The following is a 16,285-nucleotide window of genomic DNA, read 5'->3' on the forward strand; positions in this document are numbered from 1 at the left end:
TGCAGCCAAGAAATGGCCGAAAAAAAACATGTGCGCCAACAGTGTGCGGGCGCACACGCTAACTTTACGTTTTAGATGTTTCTAAACTTCATGGCTTCCGAAAACCCAAAGTGATCCAAGTGGAGTGACTAAATCCAAGTGAACGCGCAGTTTCAACAAAATGGTACGGCACACATTTGTATTTGGCAAACAATATGGCATTTAGTTTGCGTGCCTAGCTACCTAGCTAGCTGTGCAATCTGCTGTGTAATATTTGTGTAGCGTTCAGTCCTAGCGAGCTAGCGAGTAACCGCATCTGAGAAGCTGAAAAGCGGCGAAAGGTTAAAGGTCTGGCATTTGTTGGCTAGACCCTAGAACCATTTTATTTTTCCAAAAGAGAAATCGTAAAAAGTTGACACATGAATATTAAGTTCGATGAGTTCAGCCTTTGACTGCTGCTTTAAGGCCTCCCTTAGGTTTTCAAGCTTTATAAAGTAAGGCTACTGTGTACAGACCCACAGCATAGCTTCGCATTTACTGTAATGGGACTTTAAAAACAGCGTTGTAGGTTTCATCTTGTCTACCTCAGGCTCCTAGTTCAGTCCCGCTCTCGCATGTATATTTCGGTATGGGACGAGCAGAGAATTCATCCTAGAGAAAACTGATTCGTTTGTTCGTTCACCTGTCGTCTTGGACGGAGCAACAATTCATCGCAGGAAACATTTTTCATATGGAATCACTCTCAGGCATAAAGTCACCCAGTAGTTTTGCTGATTTCAGGCATTAACCAGTGAACCCATTTCTTGTCATGTGCTGTAATCTCGCCTGTCTACTGCCTACAGCCTCACAGGAAGAAGAAAGCGTTCATACACAAGAAGAACGCCGTGTCCTTCCATCTGGTGCACAGGAGTCAGAAGGACCCACTGGCAGCGGATGAGAAGGCACCTCAATATGTTCTCTTACCCGCCGTGCAGGTGAGACGTTCTCTCCAGAGTCATGTGCCTCTGGGGTTGACGTATAAATGTTCACCCGTGCCAAGTTCCCTAATGTAAATTAGTTTTGTTGAGAAGCAGCCTGACCTGAGCTGGCGTTCGTAAAGTTTTGTAAAGCTCTGTGAGGTGTCCTGCAGGTGGAGGTGGAGAAGAGGAAGGAAGAGCAGAGAAAGTATGGCGTGTTTTTCGACGACGACTACGACTACCTTCAGCACCTCAGAGAGACGTCACAGGCTGCTGAGCTGGTCTCTGCCTCCCGACCTCACCGTGACGCACGACCTCTGACCTCTGAGGAGGAGGACTATGATGGAGAGGAAGAGGTCCTCGCGATTCCCGTAAGGCTGGTTTCCTGGGGGTTTGTTTGTTTTGATTTACAGTTCAGTTTATTAGAGAAACGCTGCAAGTCTGGGCCAACTTCTTTGTATCGAAACCGGAATTTTCTAGCTAATAACCAGGAATCCCAGCTCTTGCGCACACAGTGTAGTGTTACCCCAACTCTGAGACACAAGGTAGTGTTTTACCAGCTCTCTCACAGTCGGGCCAAGTTGTTTAGCCAGATTAGGCGTTTAATACCTTTAGCCAAGTTTGTGTAGGAAACGTACATGGTAATGTGTGTTCCGGTTGTCTGATGCCGTCATCTGCTGTCTTAATTTTCCTGTCTCTGTGCTGTAGGTGGCCTCCATTAAGCTGCCGTCATCCGTGTTTGCCTCCGAGTTTGAGGAGGAGGTGGGTTTGTTAAACAAAGCAGCCCCCGTGTCTGGTGAGCAGCTCCTACATCAAACACGTCCACGTTCCCTGTGACGCCGTATCCTCTAGCGAGGAGTGACGTGTGTGTGTGTGTGTGTGTGTGTGTGTGTGTGTGTTTTTACTTGTGTGTCTGACCATCTCACAGCAAATGGCATGTAGATTCTGTGAATACGCAAAGTGGAAATGACCCCGAGGACAAAGGAGCGTGTCGGAACGTGATGGCTTCTAATGTTTTATGATGTAACCTCAGATTGTTCAGTGAGATTTCCCGCTTCCGTGTTTCATTAACGACCGCCCCACTGTCGCACTATGAACCATCTGTGCACTGAAAATGCATTCGCAGACACATAAACAAACAAAAACCCCACATTTTTCAAAGTTTCTGAGGACTTTAAGTTCGTTTGCTGTAGGTGTAGTGGTTTTTGCTGGTTTGTGGCTCACAACCTCTTAGATTTCTGGGCCTCTTGTTCTTAAAGTACAGTGGCCTGGCTTTAATCGTCTGCTAATTGTGGCAGTGATGATATGGCATTTAATTACAGGTTGTTGATAATTACGAGATCAGAGATCAGCAGCCTATCAGTTTACTGTGTAGTGCTTCTGTAGCTCAGCAGGTAGAGCAAAGTCCTAGCAATGTCGGTGTATTAGACTTATTGTCTGGGGAGTGCGCGCTCACACACACACACACACACACACACACACACACCGATCAGCTGCTGTATACCGTCCCAGTGCAGTAGGTCACTCTGCTAAGGCTGTCTTGAGCTGTTAGTGAGGATGAAGACGATGCACATGGGCGGTCTTCAGCGGGGCACCTTCAGTGGTACACTGGTGCTGAGGTGACCACGGCAACCTCGGCGTGAGTCAGCAAGGCTTTTGCGCTCCTGCAGGCCCCCGGCTGGACATGGACCCCGACATTGTGGCGGCACTGGACGAGGACTTTGACTTCGATGACCCTGAAAACTTCCTGGAGGACGACTTCGTCATAAAGGCCAATGACATCTTGTCCGGAGATGGCAACGTTGGGTCTGTATCATCGGTCATGGTTTCTGATGCATTGGTGACGTCAAACGCGTTATATATTAAATTTAACATTCTAAAAATCAATACATTTATTAGTTATGAATACTTGGGTATGATTAGATAATTGGGTATTATTGGATCAATACATATTTGTATATGTCACATATGTATGAACTGTTGGATATAAAATTGGATAAATTGTTGGATATATGCCATATTCTTCCCTCCATTATGGGGTTATTTGCCTTAAAATAAGACCAGTTTTTCAATTTGAATTGGTGAGGCCCTACCAGTTTAGTTTGTTTTTTTGACTAGGGCTAGTGGACAGTTTTTAGAAATGAAACTGGCGCCGCAGGACTGTACGTTAGCTGAGGGTGTAGCGCTGTAGCTTGGTTTCTGGATGACTGCAGTGACGAGGGTGGAGATGAGGAGGAGTGGGAGTCCACGGACGAGGGCCAGAGCGCGGAGGAGGAAGAGCGGAACTACGGCTCGGCAGGCGGCCTGTCGGAGGATGATGGCGATGGGAAGGAAGAGGGTGGCAGGCGACGGTTTGCGTTTATGGAGTGTGAAACGAGGAGCCGCTTCTCCGACTACTCCCTGACCTCCTCAGTCATGAGACGTAACGAGCAGCTCACCCTGCTCGATGACCGCTTCGAAAAGGTACACACCCCCCTGACCTGTTCCAGAAAAGACAGGTTGACAGCTTGGTCACGTGTCTTAGGTCTCCTGTAGTAAATGATGGGATCTGACAGGTTGGTCACGTGTCTCTCGGGTCTCCTGTGGTAAATGCTGTGATTCGTGTCTGCCCTTTCTTGGTTGTGTGTTTTGTTTTCCGTGCGTGATCATGATGGCTGGTCTGTGTGCTGACAGTTCTACGAGCAGTTTGACGATGACGAGATAGGCGCTCTGGACAACGCCGAGGTGGAGGGCTTTATTGACCCGGACAGCATGCGCCTGGCCGAGGTCATCCAGGACTACTTCAAGCAGAAGGAGAGAGAGTGAGTGTGTGTGCGCGCGCTAGCCCTTTAAGTCGTATTTTTGTGGTTTGTCTGAGGCGCCCCGTGCATGTGTGTGGCATAACTCCCGCCGTTGTAGGTTCCAGAAGCCGCAACAGTTGGGTCCTCCCGAGCTGCCCTCACTCAAGGAGGAAGAGGATGGTGAGGATGAAGAGCAAGACATGGAAACGCTGGTTATAGACGAGCAGTCTGCTGAGAAATGGGACTGTGAGACCATCATTAGTGAGTGAACTGTTCACATTGACTCCCAGTCCAGGCTGTGTAATACTGAATTCCAGAATTTTCCAACAAGAAATTAATTCCTCACATGCACCTGGTTTAACGATTATACTTATTTAAATACTTATTCAGACGCCAGAATACTAAGCATGAGTTAATAAATATTTAATATCATGATGTTGTTCAACATCTCTCTTCTTCCTGGAGCAGGCACTTACTCAAATCTCTACAATCATCCAAAGCTGATCAAGGATCCACCCAAGGTCAGCAAAAGCAAAGTGTTAACATTAACCGTTCGACACCTGTCATCCAGAGACATGCAGACTGATCACGCATGCCATTGGTCAGTGGAGTATTTAGGAATATTTTCTAGTCCTCTTATTGGTTGTCTCCTCCCCAGCAGCAGCCTAAGCGGATCCTTGTGTCCAGTAAGACGGGGATTCCCCTGGACGTGTTGCCTAAGAAGGGGCTGACGGCGCGGCAGGCGGAGCGCATGGAGCGCATCGATGCCTCCGACCTTCCCCGCGTCTCCACCCAGCTGCGCTCGCGGCAAGAGAGCACGGAGGAGCGCAAACACAGGAAGCAGGCCATTAAAGATGAGCGGAAGGTACTACACTTGCGTGGATGTGAATGGGGGGGGAGGCTGTATGCGTGGTTGAGTGTGTGGCCAACATGGCTCATGCTCGGGTGCTGTGAGTGCTGTAGAAGGCTGGGTGTTAATAGCATCACCAGCACCTGATGGGCCAGTCTGACCTGTACACTGCGTCTGTTTGGAAATTCCTAGTAATTCCTTTTAGGTGTCAAAGTTATGTTGAAAAACTGATCCTAGAGTGAGTTCCAGCACCTGACAAGGCTGACTTGTTCTTTCCATGACGAATTCAATTTACAATGGAAGACAAACACTTGAACAAACTGAGTCAGAAGAGGAGTTTAAATATCCATTAGCATTTAGGATAGCGCTGGTTGTGGGTATGATGGGGTGGTTTTTTTTGGACAAATGTTGACAATCTATGGCTTTTTTTCTAATCAACAGCATTGCCCCACTTGACTACATTTTTTTTTTCCATGTTTCTCATATTCATCATAACCTTGTTTCTGTCCAGAGGTTCAAAATTTGTCAATCATGCTATAACTCGCAGTGAAATGCTTTTGTAACCGCTCTGTCCCAGCTGAGGAGTGATGCAGGGAAATACATTGTGTATACATGTACAATTTCCAGTTCTTAGTCTTATGATGACATTGTTGACATCATACACAGTACACAGAGTGGTCCCCACAGTTCATCAGTTGCCCTGATTCAGGGCCCGAATGGCCTGTGGGAAGAAGCTCCTCTTCGGTCTCTTTGTGTTGGTCTTCAGTGAGCGAAGGCGATCCCCTGACCTCAGCAGAGAGAAGAGTCTATTGTTGGGATGGGAGGAGTCCTTCACAATCCTCCTGGGCTTGGTCTGGCACTGCTTGTAATAGATGGTCTGCAGCTCAGGGAGTTCCGTGGGAGTGATGCACTCTGCTGAGCGCACCACCCTCTGGAGTGCTTCTGTCCTGCTTTGTGCTGTTCCCAAACCAGACTGTGATGTTCCCCATGAGGATACGCTCAATAGTGCAGGTATACAAGTTCTGCAGCACCTTGGAGGGTGTCTGAGGTGGTAAAGACGCTGATGCCAGGGATTTGGTGCGGCGGGGCCAGGACAGGTCCTGCGAGATGTGAACTCCACGGTACCTGAAACTGTCTACTCTCTCCACCGTGGTTCCACTGATCGTCACAGGTTGGTAGTGCCGCTGCTGTTTCTTGCAGCAGTCCACAATCAGCTCCTTAACGTCGGTTAGGAGGAGATTATTCCCCTGACACCAGTTTTCCAGTTGTTTAATCTCCTCCAGGTAGGCTCTCTCGTCGTTGTCCAAGATCAGGCCCATGACGACGGTGTCGTCAGTGAACTTGACAATGATGGTAGAACTGGAAGTGGCCACGCAGTTGTATTTGTACAGTGAGTAGAGCAGGGGGCTTAGGACACAACCCTGAGGAGCTCCAGTGGTGAGGGTGGATGAGGCACAGTTGCCCACCCGTACTGATTGTGGTTAGGAATCTGTTAGGAAGTTGGAGATCCAGTCACACAGGGATGGATGCAGTCCCTGATCCTCCAACTTGGTAGTGAGTGTGGAGGGGATAATGGTGTTAAATGCTGAACCGTAGTCGACAAACAACATTTTAACATAATTACCCCACCAGATGGGTCATTGTGGTGTGAAGCAGATGTACAACTGCATCGTCAGTGGAGCAGTTGTGACGGTATGCAAACTGCAGTGGGTCAATAGAGGCTGGCAGTGAAGAGATGAGAGGGTGCTGGCCTGTGTCCGTGTTGGCGAGGTGGAATGTACACGGTGTTGATGACCGAGGTGAACTCCCGAGGAAGGTAGAAAGGCCGAAACTTGAGGGCGAGCAGCTCCAGGTTGGGTGAGCAGGAGCAGGTGAGAGTAACAACATTGGCGTTGTTGCACCAGCTGCTGTTTACCATCTCTCACACTCCACCGTGTCTTGGCTACCCCGAATTCGCAGTCCTGTCCATGCGGTGAACCGAGAAGAACTCGGCCGGCTGGATAGATTGGCTCGGTACCGCTGGGTTCAGCCATGACTTGGTGAAGCAGTGGAGGTTGCAGTCCCATACGTCCCTCTGGAACTTTATCCTGGCCTGGAGGTCGTCGAGCTTGTTGTCCAGAGACTGGACGTTGGCTAGCGGGATGCTGGGTAAGGGAGCTCAGTGCGCCCGAGCCCCCAGCCTGTTCTGGCTCGCTTTCAGGACCTTTTCCTCACGTCGCGTCCTTTGTTCTCCCTCAGGTTGTCTGTGGGCCGGCTTGGGTCCGCAGTTACAAATGGCTCGAGGTGAGCGTTGGATCAAGTCTTGGATCGAGAGTAATAAGAGCATCTCTGCTGTATGAGATGTTGTGGTGCAGAGAGATGGGTTTTAGTGGGAAAAGAGATGGCGAAAACGGTCCCGCTTGGGGAAGACCTGCCGGGGTGTGGGGCCTTTTGTACGGTGTCGTCCTGTTGAATGTGAGCTAACTGTGTTTTCCTGTTGAACTTGGTTTGATCTTGTTCAAGAAATTGACACAGACGACCATGTCAGCAAGACTTTGAGCCAAAAACAGCACAGCAGACAAACTGTTGAAATACATAAGCTGTATGCAGAGCGTCACCCGAAAGGGCTCAGCAGAGTTAAACGCTAGGTCTGTGATCTTTCATATGAGCTTTGATTCTGAGGTTAAGATTTGACTCAATTGTTTTATTTAAAAAATGCATTCTACATATTATACACTGCACTGGCTGGTCTGGCTCAGGCAAAAGAAAAATTATTTTAAAGCAATCAAAAGAAAGCTGCGCAAATGTCTGAGTTAAAAAAAAAAAAATTGAGCAATATTTATTTATTAAATTTACCCTCGCTAAACATACAGACTAAACAGACGTGACCTCATGCATCACGGGTAATTCAGGTCTTCTGACGTTGGCTCCTTTTGCCCTCAGGAGAGACGGGCAGAGAAGAAGAGCAACAAACTGGCGTTTAAGCAAGAGAAGCAGACGCAGGAGAAGCAGATGTTGAGCCTCAGGACTCACGTTCAGGGCCTGAAGCTCTCCTAGCTCCGGCACCTGAACTGTCGCCGAGCAAATCCACACTGGCCAAGACCCTCGCTGCTGTCTCCGTTGCTAAGGGAGACGAAAGCTCCCTAAACGCTCGCCCAGGATGGTGTCAGAGACTCTTCACTCCCTGTGGTTTTTGTGTGTGTGTGTGTGTGTGCTCCTTCACTGAAGATGCATGATGTTTCTGTTAATGGAGGATAATTGTTATACAATAATTGAAAAATTGTTAATGAATTAAATCTTTGGACTGCATCTCCTCCAGGGCTTATGCCATTTTACCCTTTGCGCTTTTCCTGATGGAACTTGACTCGGGTGATTTAGAAACATATCCAGGCCATGTGAAATGGTGGTTACCTCATATTACGCTGCAGATGCAGCTGCTTCTGATATTCTAGGAGGAGAAACCAGTTTGTCCACAACAGTAGATGTTTATCATAACAGATCTGAGAGTGCAGATCAGTTCTTTCACGTTACCTAACTACATCAGTACCATAGCAGCCATCAATAAACATATGTTCTCAACAAACAGGACGCTTCAACTTGTTACAAACATCAAAATATTTTAATGTTAATGGACACTGCGTCCTGTTTCTCTGGACACCATGTGTACTTGATTGCAATTTTAACTGCCTCCATCTTTGATGACTGCAGGTACGCTGTAGTTACGCTCCTAGGATCCATTAACATGCATCTACTTTTCGGAGCATAAACCGCTGTCATCTCGTAGAACCCGGTTGCTGGGGGTCACGCCCCTCCGTTTCCTGATTAAAGAGCCAAGGTTGTGAGGGAAGGCTCCACGACTTCGCTGCTTCAACATGTTGGAGGATGGTACGCAGGTCTGGATCTAAGACTGCTTTCTTCAACCCATGAAGAGACTCGTGTTTGTGCTTCAGGCTGCTGTCCATCACATTTAACATCTGGACACCTTCAAGCTTGTGCGTTTTTGCTTTGTAAATGTGAGGTTGCATCTACTTGGATTTATTTATTTTATTTTTTTTACTTCCCTTTTGTAAGTTTAGTCAGAATAGTGTTAGCTGGTTGGGGTAAGACTTCTTTCTATGGCTTTTTTTTTTTTGTTCTTTGGGTAGAAGGGTTTATTTAGATTTTCTAAGTATATGTTCTTGGTATCTAGTAATTTAGTCAGTCAGCTTACATTTGAGATGCTGACGTGGTTTCTAAGCAGTTGTGGTCGTGTTGAGGCCTTTGCTAAGCAGTGTGTTTGGTACCAAAGCCGTGTTTGTGTCTGTGTCAAATAAATATATAGCGCACAATTTTTAAACTTGTTAAATAGTGGAAAGGTTTACAGAAATGCATTTAATTTCTTTATTTTTATAATACATTTGAGTGTTTGAGGATCACATTTTTAATGATTAAATTAGTTCTTTAACATTCAAATATATCTCTTATATGGTAGACAAATGTGCCACAGCAGCTTAAACAGATCTCGCCTGGATATGTGAAATCAGTGCTTTTATGTGTAGTCAGACTCTTGGAGGGGTTGAGTACTTGGAGACATGACCAGCAAATCCTGCGACAGGCTTTGTTATTTGCAAGATGGAAGTCAGATGTGTAGTTTTAAAGTTCCAACAAGCTCCAGTGTGCTGGTTCCATGCCACCCTATTTTGAGCTGCCCCCCTGGTTCAAAGCCCTCCTGGCTCACAGCTGCACTGGCACCCAGGGTGCTTGGTTCTCCTGTAGTCCCAGCATGTCTAGCGATTGATTTGGCGAACATCCCTTCGTTTGAGAGTCGAAAACAACTCGAGGATGGCAAAGGCCAGCCCTGTGAGAGGTGGGGCACACTGGACGTCTTGTACTGTAAAGGATCTGTCAATGATGATGCCACATGATGGTAAAGATGCCTTCTGAGACCAGTGCTGCTGGTCTTGCTTCCGTGCTGCAGAAACACACACAACATTGTAAACTACAACTTCCTTCACCCTAACCTGGCTTTGCTGCTTTTCACTTTGGCTTATAGGTCCTTTAGGATGGACCAAGTCCCTTAATTTTGCTCATTGTCTGTAGTGGCTCCTGGGCCCATACGCGTCCACCACATCTCCAGTGCTCATTTCCACGAGTCTGTGCGGACAGTCGTAAGCCAGCGACAAGCTACTGGCCGCTTCCCTGCTATAGTTTTCGTCTGGATCCCCGCTGCCTGAATCCATTCCCATGTTCTCTTCACTAGTAAGAGAGCTGGAATTATCCGAGGGCTGCGTGCTATTAGCCAGGAGCCGTAGAAGGGCGGAGATTTCTGGTGAGTCATATTGCAGGGAAATTGCCACGTCGGGTTCCACTTTGGGATTTGTCACCACAGGTTCAGTTTCTATCTTGAGAGTGTTGGTGTGTTTCATTAACGTGTTCTCCTGCCAAACCTGAAAAGCGTGCAACACATATCAAAACGAGCAGCGTGCACACGCGGACACAGAAGTAAAGGAAACTAAACAGAAATGTGTAGGTAATGTTAACAGGCTAAACTGTTTTTCAGCAAACCACAACATACCAGGAATTTTGGGAACTTTGCCAGACTTTTCTTCTTGAATTTCATTAGCAGAAAAAAATGGAGAAACAATACAGCACAGCCCATTGCCGAAAAGACGATGACTGGGATGAGGTACACGGTGGCTGAAGGACCTGGGGAGGACGAAGAGGAAAGTCAGTGGACCACCCTCAGCAGTCCTGCTTCCCATGAAGGAAAGCTGGCAGGTGCCAGTCTTCATCCACTCTTCATTTCCATTAGGATTTCTGGCCACGTTACATGGGTAAAGGACCCTTGTCTACAGTACATGGGTATAGATGAATCGGCTTCCCGGTGGCAGGTAGTTGGGCATTCAGTACTACTATTGCAAGTTCTGCAAAAATGAGTCATGAGGCAGAACTGATCTTCAGATTTAGTGTTTATTTGCACATGTGGAATCCTTTCAGATGGGTTTTCTCATGAAAGAATACTAGTCTAACATCAGCAGGCTACCTTCACAGGAGAGAGGTCAGACGGCGGGGGGGGGGGGGGGGGGGGGGGTTATGGATAATGACGAGGTGAGGAAGAGGGCTCGACTGAGACAATGTCATCACCTCTTAACCTGCATGTGCTCTGCGGGGGGAGGGGGAAATAAAAAATTATACAAGCACATGGCATGAACCTTGGGTGTAGATCTGTCTTAACAATCAGGAACGATCATTAACATATAGGATGTGCATACGAATCTTTAAATCCCTGCCTTTCATTCTCTGTAATGGAGAATTCCATAGGAAGCTTACTCAGCCTCTACCATGTCCATGCAAGCGAGCCTGTCAAACCTGTCCCGTCAACAAAAGACTAGCTAGACGGAAATGTAGACGCATCAAGCCTCCGGTCGGTGCATTATGCAAACATCAGATATGGTGGTGACGAGTACAGACTTGAAACAAACAGGACGTTGATTGTTTAAGTAGTAGACGTACAATAATGATGGGGAGCATGTTGGAAATGGCAAACGCCTAACGACAACATTGTACCAAAAAGATCCCATCGACCAGTCCAGTGAGTCAACCAGGTAATGAAGAGGAGCCACATGCTGGGTAATGTCCTTAAGGTCAGCGCTATGGTGGACAGCACCGGAGCAGGTAGCCTATGATGGTATATAGTCTAAAGTCAAAGTCCCAATAATAGTCTTGGCTGAGGACGGAGTGATTTTTGCCTTGATCATTAACCAGTTGGTCTACCAGTTTAGAAAAGGAACCCAATCTGATGATTGCACAACACTGTAGAAAGGAAATGATTCCAGCATCCAGGATCATGGTTATATTTTAACTTATAGAAGCATTAGTATTAGAATTACAGAAGCACATGGTATGGCGTGAATCTGCCAAACTTAACACAGAACAGAATCTGAAATACTCGTAAATTAACACTAGGTGTTTTCCAGGTGTGGTTGCGTTCACTTACTGGGCATCAGTCTGCCTCTGTAACAGACGGGGTTTGTTTTCCGTACGGGGATTAATTCGATGTTTCCAGAGAGCGTGATGCAGTATTCCTCCAGCTCTTCGGGGAACGACACGCCGCTCTCACACGTGTACGACTTGGGTAAGCAAGTGAACTCGACTTCAGACTGGAACAGTGAGAAACACTAGGGTTGATGTGCACGTTTTCAGCAGTAAAACCCCATAGGCACATGTGGCTGAAGGATACCCCGGCCTACAGGGCCAGGAAACGGGGTGTGCGGTACCAGCGTTGGTCACTGTACCTTCTGTTCTGGCATTTGCATAGCAGACATGGTTAATTTGACTATTTGAAAGAAACGAGAATATGCAAGGGTGGCCCAGTGGTTAAGGTACTGGACTAGTAATCAGGAGGAGTAATCAACCCCTACCACTGCCAAGCTGCTGCCCTTAGCAAGGCCCCCAAGTTGCTTTGCATAAAAACAGTGGATAAAAGTGTCTGGTAAATCCCAAACACAGTAGAAATGTTTGAAGGTAGTGGTTACCCTGTTGGTTCCTATGTGTCTGCTGGTGACATGGTATCTTAGCCCTCTGCTGGTTGTGAGGTTACGTAATGCGGGTGTGTGTCTGTACAGGTATAAAGGATTGATGAAGGAAATGAGCAGCTGGTTCTCTCCAGGAGACAGGTGAACCCCAGGAAAATCCAGGTAACCTGGCAACACAGGTTGGATTTTTTTTGTGTGTGTTTTTAAATTTTTTTTAAAGAAACATCGCAGGTCGATTTGGACACGTTTACCTTCAGAACACACGTTTTCATTCAGAACAAAAGAGTAGAAGATTAAGCTTACATGTGATGTCTGCAGTTGCATGATCGTTGTAAGAGAAGATTTCTGATTGGGCAGCCTCGGATTCCTCTGTGCCATCCCTGGCCCTCACCGTCACATAGTAGCGGTTGAACGGCATGTTCTGCAGATGATCCGATAGGTTGCATCGCAGACCCCCAGTAATTATTTTAATTATTTCCCTGGAAACACAATACAGAACATGCAGGGAATCAGAGTGTGTGATAAACCATTGGTTCCTCTGGCTGCACTGGATGATGCTGACATTCAACAGACATCATTTGGATTTTGAAAATGACGCAAAATTAGGATACATAGCTGGTGTTGCTTGTTAGCAGCCTTTGATGTTCCAAATCTGATATGGCAAACACTTATCTTGATTAAATAAGTCATCATCTGTTGAGACCCCTTGGATTCAGAAACGGCATCATTCGTTGCTTGTTCACATTCAGCATACATTAAGCTTATATGGTTAACATGGGGAATATGTTTTAGCACAAAGCCCAAAGTCATGTTCAAGCCCTGGTTTAGTCATCTTTTATTTACATTTAGACAAATATTGAGATCACTAAACCAGTGTTTAAACATAGATTAAGACTGAAGTTTATAAGTGCATTGTGTACATAAGATTTTCCTAATGTGGTATACTTAACCTTTTGAACGCCCTGAAAAAGGAAGTCTGCTCAGACTACTCTCGTTGGCCTTTTAGTTTTGTTGGTGGTTCAGACTTAAAGGAAGCTCTTCTTAACCATTTGGTCTGTAGTACAGAAGGATTTGCAAGCCTAACACTGTATTAAAGATTTTGTCAGTGCAGAGCTGAACATATGAGCTGAACATATGAAAATTTTGTAACATTTTCTCTCAAGTCTTAAAATAATTACAACTTGAGTAATTGAGGGTTAAGGGTCTTGCTCAGGGGCCCAACAGTGGTAACCTGGAAGTAGTGGGGCTTGAACCAGCAACCTTCCAATTACTAGTCAAGTACCCACCCGCCCACACAACGTTTTAGACTAATTATCTCAAAGGGAAACTTAAGACCAATCTAAGATTTCAATGCCTCAGGTTTCTGTACAAGAGGTAACACAGTGACTTCATCAGCAGGCAACAATTTGGACGGTACTAAGAATGTGACTGTCATGTTAGGCGTGGGAGGGACTTACCCGTAATCAGGCACAAGCTCTAACAGGAAGTCGGCTTCCGATCTGAGACCAGAAGCGCTCCAGTCCAGCACTACCCCATAACTGTCGCATGTTACGAACACGTTGTGAGGAGCTGGCAGGCCAGAGGAAAGAACTGAAAAGATGCAACACGACTGTTAGTTTCTGCTGATTTTCTAAGTTTCATTAATTGAAAAAAAACAAAACAAAAAACAAAACTTGATTTGACTGTAATTAGAAGAAAAATTAAATACATCTCTAATTTGTATTCATTATACATGCTTATTTCAGGCCACAGAGATTTTATAAGATCAGTAGTCCACACCCATGTTTGGAGAATTTAACTTCCTGGAACACATGCGTCAGTCTTGGAGGTTTTTCTGTCTGACAACTTCAGGAATGTGAGGTTGGAGATGGTGTTTCTAATATTTGTCTATGGTTTGCTGTACACGGAAATACTGACCCTATTCCCTGCCCCAGTACACCAGGTAGCCTAAACTCTATTCCTATCATTAATCCGACTATAACTACAACCGTAATCCTGCTTATAAACATAATCAGATAAACAAACACAAAAGATTACTGGAAAAATTCATACAGTGCACAGGCCAACATAAACTGCATTTAGCTTTGCAGAAGGTGGAGTTGAGTCGTGCAGAATCAAGTACGCCAGCCTATACACACCAAACCCTTCTACTTCTGAACTCTGCATGGCTGACTAATAGTCCACTGTCGCTATACGTCACAGCATGCTGAGATAATGAACGTGGCACAGCTGCTATTTCTTGACAGGTCACGAAATTAATATTTTTTTCCCCTCAAAATAAAACAATTATAGGCCTCCTACAGATAACATTTTAAACCAATTTTTTTTCTGCGCCGTTATTGCTGCCGTGAAAGCTTCCGTCCCTTCTGTACCAGCCCTGATTTACTTTCAGTGAACTTGCATACCCAAGCAATTCTTAAAGAGAACACAACTTTGAGAGGCAGCTGCATAGAACGCAACACCTGGTCCATCCACATTCTTGTCCCCAGCATTGTTCAAAGCAGAGTTACACCCATGTGCGCTTAGATACTGGGGTCATTGGGGTCAGTGGTCAGTCCCCAGCTGGTCTCCCAGGCGCACGCGTGGATCACTTCCTGTGAGGCCTGTTCCGCTGCCTCTGTCCTCGCTCTTCTGATGGACGTCCTCGTGATGAACACCTGAGCGGCACAGACACTACAGGCCCTACGAGGCTGAGCTCTGTTTGTGGGTACACCCAGCACTACACCACGCAGCAGACTGGGCAGTTTTTCTTTGAGACAAAAGACAAATCCTTTGTCCTTTGGAGACCTGGTGAAGCTCGGCTTGGTATACTTAACCTGCTGGCCGGGGTCCTTCAGACCATTAAGATAATGAAACATAACAGACCCATAAACACCTGTTGTTAGATACAGTTGGTTAATATTTAGCCTAAAGATAAATAGGTTTAAAGCAGGTTAAGGCACATTGTGTGTGAATTCAGGTTATATGAAATGGCTCACCCTTGCACCCAAAGCTAAACACTGTAAATCAAAGTTACGTTCTTACGAAACGCCGCACAGCCACTGCGGTTCAGGTTCACGCGTCTTCCGTTTAAAAAAGGCAAGTCAGGTGCGGGTCAGAGTTCCACATTTAGTACATGTCCCATATATCAGTTAAATCATTGAATCACATTAAAGACCACATCACTTAAGAATAAAAAACGTTTTTTTTTTTTTTTTTCACATGCATGGTGTTTTAGTCTAATTTAAACTAAAGAAACGTAATACAAATATGTCACAACCTTCCGTTTGCGAGCTACAAGTTACAAACAAATTAATTTTATTACGTTATAGGAACACTGTATGCGACTTACCCGTTTTAACGCCAATCACAATCAGGACCAGTGCACCAAATCCCACGAAGTCACTATGGACCTTAGTCCGCATTGTAAAATCCCGCTGATAAAATCACTCACATGTCTTAGTCTACGTTCAAAAAATGGTAAAGTCTTACAACGGCTTCATCTCAATACATTTTCAGATATTAAGTCTTTTTAAACGATGACCGGTCGATTCCACTCAGTAGATGTAGGAGACTGAGAAACGTTTCTTGGATACTTCTTCGAAGTGACGTGTGTGGCTCATTTCCCAACTTCCTTTCATGTCATGCGCAATATTTGTGGTGGATGTTTTAATATAGGTTACTTAGCAGTTGTCATGTTCACAATTTAGCCGCCAGTATCTAAACTGTTTAACAGAGGTTAATTCACATATTTAAAAAAATCCTGACATAAAAAAAGAAACATATTTAACAGACAAAGAACAGGTAAAGATGACACACAGAGCGACGCGCTCACCTGAGCGCGTTCGCCGTAGTGGGATCATGTTGTACCGCGAGTTTTAAATTCGATAGCGACTCCTACTGTTATCGACGTGTACTGCAACAAAGGCCTCTTCGTTTTCAAAGCTGGTCTGCGTGTGACCGTCTGCACTCAGCAGGGCTCCCACAAGTAAAGGGTCTGATTTTATTTCACGTGAGGTGAACTGAGAGCCATTTTCTTGTCTGCTGCAGCTATATAAAAACTATTCATATATGTACTGATTCCAAACCTCTGTGTTCTCATTCGACTTAATCCAAACTAGAGAGAGAGAGAGAGAGACAGAGAGACAGAGACAATTAGCTTCACACAAATCTGAAAAAGTTCACTGGTTAAGTTACTTGACTTGTAATTAGAAGGTTGCTGGTTCAAGCCCCACCACTCCCAAGGTG

At 45.7% G+C, this 16,285-nt stretch overlaps 2 protein-coding genes across 3 annotated transcripts; one reads left to right on the forward strand and one right to left on the reverse strand.

The window, feature by feature from the left end:
- The first annotated feature begins 11 nt into the window (after positions 1–11).
- On the forward strand, positions 12–8,880 carry ltv1 (LTV1 ribosome biogenesis factor). 2 transcript variants are annotated; one of them, XM_027013732.2, is made up of 11 exons: positions 12–163; positions 822–953; positions 1,109–1,306; positions 1,644–1,731; positions 2,606–2,741; positions 3,149–3,398; positions 3,609–3,736; positions 3,834–3,976; positions 4,184–4,236; positions 4,374–4,580; positions 7,488–8,880. In XM_027013732.2, the coding sequence occupies exons 1-11, from the start codon at positions 161–163 to the stop codon at positions 7,599–7,601; spliced, it is 1,452 nt and encodes a 483-aa protein (XP_026869533.2). In that variant the 5' UTR covers positions 12–160; the 3' UTR covers positions 7,602–8,880. The 2 variants fall into 2 exon arrangements, with proteins under 2 accessions (XP_026869533.2, XP_026869534.2); XM_027013733.2 differs by having other exon boundaries at positions 4,377–4,580.
- Positions 8,592–15,644, reverse strand: ifngr1 (interferon gamma receptor 1). The gene is made up of 7 exons (XM_027013734.2): positions 15,390–15,644; positions 13,516–13,648; positions 12,362–12,537; positions 12,059–12,225; positions 11,521–11,683; positions 10,099–10,229; positions 8,592–9,970 (listed from the first exon to the last, which is right to left on the reverse strand). Exons 1-7 carry the CDS (start codon positions 15,460–15,462, stop codon positions 9,611–9,613), a joined length of 1,203 nt encoding a protein of 400 aa, XP_026869535.2. The 5' UTR covers positions 15,463–15,644; the 3' UTR covers positions 8,592–9,610.
- Positions 15,645–16,285: the final 641 nt, after the last annotated feature.

The sequence above is a fragment of the Electrophorus electricus genome, chromosome 16 (assembly GCF_013358815.1).
Source record: "Electrophorus electricus isolate fEleEle1 chromosome 16, fEleEle1.pri, whole genome shotgun sequence".
In the NCBI taxonomy this organism is placed as follows: Eukaryota; Metazoa; Chordata; class Actinopteri; order Gymnotiformes; family Gymnotidae; genus Electrophorus; species Electrophorus electricus.

Bases quoted from the DNA above. Each gene is read 5' to 3' on its own strand.
- ifngr1 (XM_027013734.2), bottom strand. From the start codon at position 15,462: ATGCGGACTAAGGTCCATAGTGACTTCGTGGGATTTGGTGCACTGGTC. The intron at 12,226-12,361 runs GTAAGCTTAATC...CTGTGTTGCCAG, and splicing joins TGCAACTGCAGACATCACAT to GTTACCTGGATTTTCCTGGG. The intron at 9,971-10,098 runs GTATGTTGTGGT...CACGCTTTTCAG, and splicing joins CAAAGTTCCCAAAATTCCTG to GTTTGGCAGGAGAACACGTT.
- ltv1 (XM_027013732.2), top strand. The intron at 954-1,108 runs GTGAGACGTTCT...GGTGTCCTGCAG, and splicing joins TTCTCTTACCCGCCGTGCAG to GTGGAGGTGGAGAAGAGGAA. The intron at 3,737-3,833 runs GTGAGTGTGTGT...CCGCCGTTGTAG, and splicing joins TTCAAGCAGAAGGAGAGAGA to GTTCCAGAAGCCGCAACAGT.